General features: G+C 52.1%; 1 protein-coding gene across 1 annotated transcript; it reads right to left on the reverse strand.

Moving 5' to 3' along the window:
• Positions 1–5,571: 5,571 nt before the first annotated feature.
• On the reverse strand, positions 5,572–5,994 carry LOC132491585 (octapeptide-repeat protein T2-like). Its single transcript, XM_060100451.1, has one exon. It carries the CDS (start codon positions 5,992–5,994, stop codon positions 5,572–5,574), a length of 423 nt encoding a protein of 140 aa, XP_059956434.1.
• Positions 5,995–8,885: the final 2,891 nt, after the last annotated feature.

Consider the following 8,885-nt stretch of genomic DNA (forward strand, 5'->3'; position numbering starts at 1 on the left):
TCTCATCCCTGTGCGAACACAGACTTAAACACACCCCTGAACAAAGACACACACGCCTGATCACACACACACACACACACCCTTGATCACAGACATATACAGACACACACTCCTAGTCATAGACACACATGGACAAACGCCCCTGAACACAGACTCACACACGGACACACACACCTGATCACAGACACACACATCTCAACAAAGACATAGACGCCCCAAATTAACATACACACTAACATGACTACACACACAGATACACTGACATCCAAACACACCTCCCTCCAACCCACACCCACCACACCTCAGTGCACACCCCACACCCTGCCTACCCATCACACACCAGGCAGACGGGCTTCAGTCCTCATTCGTGGAGGCCACTGGCGGGGGGCGGCAGGGGGCAGAGTGAGCCCCCCAGGGAGCCCAGGATAGGTGCCTGGAATTGCACCTTCTCTTCCCTTCCCATACTTGGGGAGTCCCTCAGGCTTGAGCCCAGCACCTCTGCCCAGACAGAGGCCCGCAGGAATGAGCCTAAAGGATAGGAGGGCATTTGGGGGGACCTACTGTGTGCCGATCCCTGTGCTGTGTGCTTCCATGCTGTCACAGCCCCTTGACTCTGCCTACCGCAGTGCCTGGCACACGTTAGGGACTCCAAAGCAGAAGCTGAGGAAAGCGTCCAGAGCCCCGAATAGAATAGATATCGGTCTCTGACCTCCCTGCGGGGCATTTCAACAGTGCAGACCCCACCGGGACAATGCCGCGGTGCACCGCCAGGCGGCGCCCTCCGCCCGGCCCCTGCGGGGGCTCCGACGCCCCACACCCGGCGTCCCTCTGCCAGTTCCCGCTGTGCCAGGGCGGCTCCCCCGGGAGCTTCGCTAGGTCCCCGCGGGCGCCCCCGCAGGATGTCTCGGCTCCTCACCTCGCCGGATCTGACCTCAGCTCCGGCTTCCGCCCCTCCCCAGTCCCCAGGGGGCCTCCTCGGACAGCTCCGGGCTCGCAGCCGCCCCCTCTGCCCGGAGCCGCCCCCAAGCCCAGCCCCACCCCAGGCTGTCTGAGAACTTCTGAGGCTGTCCCACAGTGGAGCCTCCTCCCTCGCCTCTTCTCTTGGAGCAAAGACTCATAAAGGTGCCTGAAGTGAAAGACCGAACTGGATTGAATAAGGAGCAACAGCTCCCTCGAGCAGCGCAGAGCATCCTACGGGCCAGGCACTCTGAGTTATATGCTTCAGAGTTCACAAAACTCGATGAAGTAGGGGTTACCATTACCTTCAGAGAGGTTAAGTAGCAGCAGAGTCTCGGGCCAAAGCTCTAAAGGCAAGATTCTCAGCCACAGTGAAGGTTCATGCTGACATTTATTCTCTCCAGGACCTAGGAAATATTTTTTTAAGGACCCACCATCTGCCAGGCACTGTGCTGGGTGCAATATAAAGAAGAACACAGGGATACTGAGTCATAGAGCTTACAGTGGCAGGAAAGAGAGTAAAATAGTCCCTAAATATGCACCTACAGATTCATCATTAATTTGCTCAATTGCGAAAGATATGTTACCAGGGACCCTGTGCCCAGCAGTGTGCTGGCAGTGCTGACCTAGGCAGGAAGAGGCCAGCCTCGAGTGCCCCTGTTGCAGGGTGGAGGTGAGTGGGGACAAACAGACAATTACTGCCCTGTGTGGTGAGTTCACTCTGAAGGACACAGTTACAGCACAGTCAGGAGGGAAGAAGGCTAAGCAGGAAAGGCTCCAAAAAGGAAGGGGCTTCTGAGCAGGAGTTTTTGAGGAGAGAAGGGGGGTAGGACCCCCATGCAGAGGGCCCACCCAGCATATAAATCATGGATGAGTTTGGAGTGCTTGGCTAGCATTAAGGCCCAGAGATGGTCCCGAGTCCTGCACCAGAGAGGTGGACAGAGACCAGGTTGTGACTGAATCTCACACACCAGCTTAAGGACCAACTTGCTCAGGAGGGATGGGAAACCCAAAGCAATGCGTAAATGTCCCAGATCCCTTTCATGCCTCCGTCATGTGACTCAGAGGCCCCTGGTGGGAAGGATGGGCCAGCACTTTGATGTCTCAGAGGCATCAAAAACTTGACAAGTCCAAACCCCAAATCCCTGGTCATTTTCCCCCATCCTCTTGCAAAGGACGTTTCCCACTGCATCGAAGGGTCCCACCAGCTGCCCAGCTGTGGCTTTGCCCCCTCTTCGCTCTCCCTCCCCATAGCCAGCCCACCTCCTCTGCTCCCACGCAGTTGGGTGCCCCATTGTTTGAGTGACCGCACATTTGTCTCTGTCCCCAACTGCCCTGATTCATCTTTTCCAGTTTCCTGGTGCTCTTGGAATAAAGATACAGGCAAGCTGCCTGGAAAGCCCATGGCCATGTCTCCAGCCCCAACTCCCACCATTCTGGCCCTTGCCCTGAAATCTCCAGTCATACTAGCTACCTTTGAGTGCCTTGGACCTACTGGGCTCAGGGCTGTTGCACATGCTCTTACTCTTTCTTCTCCCCCTCCCCTTCCCACTTGCTGAGTTAATTCCCACTCACTTATCTGATCTCTCAGTGACACCTTCCTCCAGGAAGTTGTCCTTTCCCTCACCTGTGTGTATGGTCTCACATACACCTTATCACATACATCATTAGTTACTTTGTGTGTGTGTGTGTGTGGTACGCAGGCCTCTCACTGTTGTGGCCTCTCCCGCTGCAGAGCACAGGCTCCAGACACGCAGACTCAGCGGCCATGGCTCACGGGCCCAGCCGCTCCACGGCATGTGGGATCTTCCCGGACCGGGGCACGAACCCGTGTCCCCTGCCTCGGCAGGCGGACTCTCAACCACTGCGCCACCAGGGAAGCCCCCGTTAGTTACTTTTGAGGCTATTTGACATTTGTATCCCCCACAAGACTCCGAGTTCTATAAGGGCAGGTACCCTCTTATTCACTGGTATCCCCGGTGACCAGCACAGGACATGGCTCTCAATAAATGTCCTTTAGCAAGATGAACTTCTGCTGCTTACTGGCTGTGTACCCTTAGGTTAGTCCCTTCCCCTCTCTGAGCTTACACTGCTCATCCCTAAAATGAAGGGGCCAGGTGGGTAGTCCCCAACTCAGGCTGCCTATCAGAATCCTTGATTTTTAAAAGATGCACAGGTCATCATCGTTATCATCATCGAATTGGGAGTGGAGAGTGGGTGGAGGTATGGATATTACAAGAATGAGTGAACACTGATACCTATAGAAGCTGGGCAATGTATACATAGGGGTTCATTATACTTTTCTGTTTACTTCATCGATGTTTGAAATTTTCCATAATAAAAAGCTTTGTGTAAGATACACCAACCTGGGCTCCCCTGCAGTGTGGGTATTTTAGAAAAGCTGCTGGTTCTGAGGAAGATAGTTCTGAAGCACAGGTCTGGCTAGAGGCTCTCCAAGGCAGCTTCCATCGCCAAAGAATTTTCGGTGATTCTCTCCTGCCCACGTGAGGGCTGCTCACTGGTGGAAAAATCCTACACCCTGAGCACCCTTCTGCCCTCTTCCTGGATCCCGCTGTGGCCTCAAACACTTCCAGGTCAGTCGCCTGATCTTCCAACTCTAAAAGTTTCCCAAAACATCCACCCCTGTTAGGACCCTCTTCTGGGCTCCCTCTGCCTCTCGAACCTCCAGTCCAGCCGCTGGCACAAGACCCCAGGGTGGGCCGCAATGGTCTAAGTGCCCCCAGCCACAGTGCCTGGCATGGTGGATGGATTGATAGGTGCTAGCTGAATTTCTAGAACTGCAATGAAAATCTCTTTGTGGCCCCCAAGCTGTGTGATCCTGGGCAAATGACCCCTCCTTGGCTTCCTTCTCTGTGAAATGGAATGACACTCCCTGCCTCATGATGCTGTGGGAAGGACTCAGTGAGATAATGAGCATAAAGGCATGGCAAGTTGCGTAGGACTTCCGTCCCACGCAGAGCCAGACTCTCCTTCCTTGGGGCTCCTGTAAGCCCCCGGGCTTCCCTCATGCTGACAGTGTCTGGCTGTTGATGCGTCTGTCTCCCAGAAAGCCTGGGAGCCAGAGGGAGGGGCTGTTGGCCAAATTATCTCCACGTCCCCAGACCTCGATGCCCAGCACTGGGCCATGGAGAAAGGGAGGAGGAGAGGAGGGGGAAGATGGAAAGGAAGGTATGAAGGGCCCACTGGCCCTCCTAGAGTCCCCAGGGGCCAGGGCGACCCCTCCCTGGGGCCTCAGCTGGCGGATGAAGCCTGGAGGTGTTCACTCTTGCCAGCAGAACACACAAGCCATAGCGGCCAACACTTCCTCTCCAGGAAGCTGGTTCTGCCATGTGGGACTCCTACCTGAGTACAGGGGTGGGAAGGGGGCCTGCTTGGTTGTATCCTGGGCCTGCAGCCCAGGAAAGAACAGGGGAGTCAGAGGCATCTCCCCAAGGCCCCCAGGACCAAGCTCCAGCTGGTATTCAAGGCTCTCCATGAGCTGAACCTGACCCACCTCCACAGGAGCACCCCCAGCCATTAAATTACTCTCCACTCCCCACTGTTCTCTGCATCCTCTTGCCTGTGCCCAGGCTGTGTCCTTGCCGGGATTTCTCATCCTGCTCCCCTCCTCCACACGGTCATTTGGTTCATCCAAGATCCCAACTCACATAACATCCCCTTGGAGTCTCTCCCAACTTCTTGAGACAATTCCTCACCCCTCCCCTGTAGCTCCCCTCAGATTTAGTCAAACATGCAATCCCCCTACAAGGCAGATAGCGTTGGCCCCATTTTACAGATTAAGATACTGAGGTTCAGAGTGGCTAAGTACCTTGCCAAAATTCTTGCAAGGCAGGGAAGACTGTGGAAGGTCTTTTCCATCTGCCCCAGGCCTCCCCTCTCTAGGGAAAAGGAGACTTCATAGGATGAGACAGGGCAGGGGACAGTCACTGTCCAAACCTCAGCCCCTGCAAACTGCCTAATGCCAGGCCTGGGTATAGGTCCCCAGAACCAGGAGGCTCTCCATGTTCACAGCAGGTTGGAGACCAAAAGGTTTCGGTGATGGTCCCTTGGTCCCCTCTGGAGCCAGCATGCAGGGAGGTAGTCTCAGGTAGTGACGACAGCATCTTCTCCCTCCCTCCCATCACCAGGGGACGGAGCTGGGCTGGCAGCCTAAGCCCAGCCTCAGCCCCTGCCCCACCGAGCGCCTGCTTTCCAGTCTTGAGTCTCTGTTGATTTCTGCTGTCCTTTTGGTGCCACCTTCTCCCTCTCTGAGTGTCACTCTTCACCAGTTCACAATGACCATCTCTATTCCTCTCGCTCTGTCTCTCTGTCAAGGTCTCTCTCAGCCTCTCAGTCTGTCCCAGGATCTCCCTTTATCTCTGAGTCTTCTCAATCTCCATCTGCTTTTCTCTCCATCTTGTCATCTCTCCACCTGTGACTTTGACTCTGTCTCTTAACCTGGATCCCTGTCTCTTGTCTCGCTGCCTTTTCACTGCTCTGTGGCTGTTCTCTCTCTTTCCATCTCTCTTTCCCAGTCTCCTGCGGATCTGCCTCTCCGCCTCTCTGCCCTGTATCTTTGTCTCCATCGTCATCTCTCTCTGTCTCTGCGTCTTCTCAATCTCCATCTGCTTTTCTCTCCATCTTGTCATCTCTCCACCTGTGACTTTTGACTCTGTCTCTTAACCTGGATCCCTGTCTCTTGTCTCGCTGCCTTTTCACTGCTCTGTGGCCGTTCTCTCTCTTTCCATCTCTCTTTCCCAGTCTCCTGCGGATCTGCCTCTCCGCCTCTCTGCCCTGTATCTTTGTCTCCATCGTCATCTCTCTCTGTCTCTGCGTCTTCTCAATCTCCATCTGCTTTTCTCTCCATCTTGTCATCTCTCCACCTGTGACTTTGACTCTGTCTCTTAACCTGGATCCCTGTCTCTTGTCTCGCTGCCTTTTCACTGCTCTGTGGCCGTTCTCTCTCTTTCCATCTCTCTTTCCCAGTCTCCTGCGGATCTGCCTCTCCGCCTCTCTGCCCTGTATCTTTGTCTCCATCGTCATCTCTCTCTGTCTCTGCGTCTGTGCATATCTTTGTCACTGTCCCTTTCTGCCTCTGTGTCTCGCTCTTGCCCTCTCTCCCCACCTCCCCGCCTCCGTCACTCTCTCTGAGTGTCTCACTCTGTGTGTGGTGCTCTCAGTCTGGACTCAGGGGAGAGCAGTGCCTTCTCCACAGCAACCCCCCATCCCTGGCCCAACAGCAGGCCCTGCTTCCAAAGTTGGTCCCATGTAGAGGGCAGGGGACCCCTGGGCATCATTCCAGGGCCTGCTCCCTCTGGGTGACATTGCTGACAGACAAGATAGGGATCGGACTCAGGTCTGTCCAGGGGCGTCTGGGTGCCTGCAAATGTTTGCACGTGTGCACATCTGGGTTTGTATGCGGGCCTCCCTGTGTGGGGTGCTCTGGGTGTCTGTCTGGGTATATCTGTGAGCGTCTGGGCCTGTTTATGTCTGTCTGCTAGATTTGTGCACGTGCGTCTTTGTGTGGGGCTGTCTGGGTGTGAGCACATTAGCCTGTGGGTCTATCCATCCATTAGAGCCTCAAGAGTGCACCTGTGTCTGTGGGTCCCTGGGAGTACCTGGAGTCGGGCTGTATCTGTGCGGCTGTCCACAGGCCAGGCCCTCTGCTTGCATTCTCTTACCGAGTCATCAAGGAGGTGTAGATTCTATTACCCTATTTGACAGATTAAAAAGTTGAGGCTCTTAACCCACATGCTTGGATGTGTGACTACGAATGTCTCTGCTTGAGGTTGAGAGCCTGGCATCTGGAGACAGACCTGGTTCAAACCCTGGCTCCTCCACCACTAGCTGCCTGACCCCAGGCAAGGTGGTTAATCTTGGGCAATCCTGAATTCATTCAGCAAAAATGTATCAATCAAAACCAGATAAAACTAATCCATGGTGCTACAAGTCAGAATAGGAGCTACCTTGGGAGGGGTTGACAGGGAGGGGGCCCAAGGGAGACTTCGGGGTGCTGTAAATGTCCTGTATCTTGATCTGGGTGGTGGTTACATGGGTGTGTTCATTTGGAAAACAGCAATCAAGCTGTTCATTTCAGAAATGTGCCCTTTATGCACATTATACATCAATATAAAAGTTTACAAAAAATTTATTGAGCACCTACTATTTGCCAGGCATTAAATAGCAATAGAAACAATAGTGTTTTTTGTGTGTGTGTTTAACATTTCAGAAAGTGAGTCGCTTCAGGCTTTACATACTTTCAACCCATTCCTGCCCTACTCCCTTTCCCCACATGGTCACAATCATGATGGCAGGAGGAGGAAGGGAGAGGGACCGCAGGCCTGGGCTGGATTGCTGTCCTGCCCAATCTTGCCTGGCTGTTTTCTCCTCAAAGCAGCTATGATCTTCCCTCTGGGTTTTCAAATTGGTGGGCCACTGTGGGGCATTTTGCTAGATGACGGCTGGCATTTGATCAAGCTGGTAACAGAGCACCCTCTAGTAGGCCTCAGGGCAAGAAACGAGGGGTGTAAGATGCTCAGTGGACAGACGTCACACATGCTTGATGCATCCAGCAATGACAGGCAGTGCCTGGATACACACATTCCTGCTCTCCACCTGCAAGGTCCTGACGTGTCCCTTGTCATTCCATAAAATATATTGAGCTCCTACATGCCAGGTCCTCCGCTGGGCCCTTCAACATACCTCACTTCACTCTCACTACAACTGTCATATAAAGGTCACGACTGTCACCTTCCAGCTGAGGAAACTGGGGCCTGGAGAGGTGAAATGACTTCCTTCAGCTCACACTGCTCAACAGTAGAGATTCCAACCTCATTCTGCCTGGCTCTCATCCTCCACCCTCCCTGGATGCATCTTTTCTCTGGGTTTCTGAGGTTACCTGAAGCTTTAGTAAAGGGACAAAATTCATTTGGTTTTGCCCTCTTGGAAGATTTTGAAATTTTGTGTCTTATATTAGGAAAACTCAAGCTTACACTGCCCTTTGGTGACAGCGTTCACTCCTCATGGGGAAAGGCCTCCCTCATTGCCTGACATACCCTTCCAGCCCAGAGAAGAGCAGAAGAGGCAGGTGTAATGACCTTTGAGCTTTGTCAAAGGATCCAGCAGGGCGTGCTTATTTAATATTTGAAAGAACACATGCATGAATGAATGGTATTTTGCTTACATGCTCCCCACTTAGCACATAGCACACGTGCTAAGATGATCTCGTCTGTCTCTGCCTCCACTCTAAATTCCTTAAGGGCAGGGACTGTGTCTACTTCATCTCTGGATCCCAACAAGCAGCCCAAAGTCTGGCACAAAAGAGGGTCCCCGCAAATATTATAAATATTTATAAATTGTTATAAATAAATATTATAAATAGGGGAAGACCTTGGAATTGATCTCTGGGCTTCCGTAAGACTCTTAAGTCCTGTGAATTTGGCACACCCCTAAACAGCAGTGGCACCAGCTAGTTTCAGTAAGTGGTTTTATTACTGGTTAGATTTTACAAATTCTGATATTTGAACAGACTTCCACCTTAAAATTCTAAAACAACAAAGCGACTGTTGGAGGGGGTTTGATTTTTTTCCTTTTTTTTTTCTTTTTTAGGACTATTCAAAGTAACAAACTTTTTTTTTTTTTTTTTTTTTTTTTTTTACATTTTTGCTCTGGTCATAAATATACAGAGAGAAAAAGAGGGAGAGAAAAATGAACAAGTCATCCAAAGTATGGAGATAAAACAGTATTCCTAAGGCACGTGGCAGTCTTTGAAAATACAGAAGCTCTAGCCAACTTAAATTATTTGTTGTTTTTCCTCGCTCAGTCCACAAAACTGTACAGTGACACAAATGTTGTGTTGCAGATAGATCTTCCAAGTAATTCCAGTCCACACCGCTGTGTCAGCAAGGGGCGTAGTTATTTTCTTCCTC

The sequence above is a fragment of the Mesoplodon densirostris genome, chromosome 6, assembly GCF_025265405.1.
Source record: "Mesoplodon densirostris isolate mMesDen1 chromosome 6, mMesDen1 primary haplotype, whole genome shotgun sequence".
Taxonomy (NCBI): Eukaryota; Metazoa; Chordata; class Mammalia; order Artiodactyla; family Ziphiidae; genus Mesoplodon; species Mesoplodon densirostris.

What these genes read in the sequence shown, in the direction of transcription:
- LOC132491585 (XM_060100451.1), bottom strand. Translation starts at nt 5,994, where the DNA reads ATGGAGACAAAGATACAGGGCAGAGAGGCGGAGAGGCAGATCCGCAGG.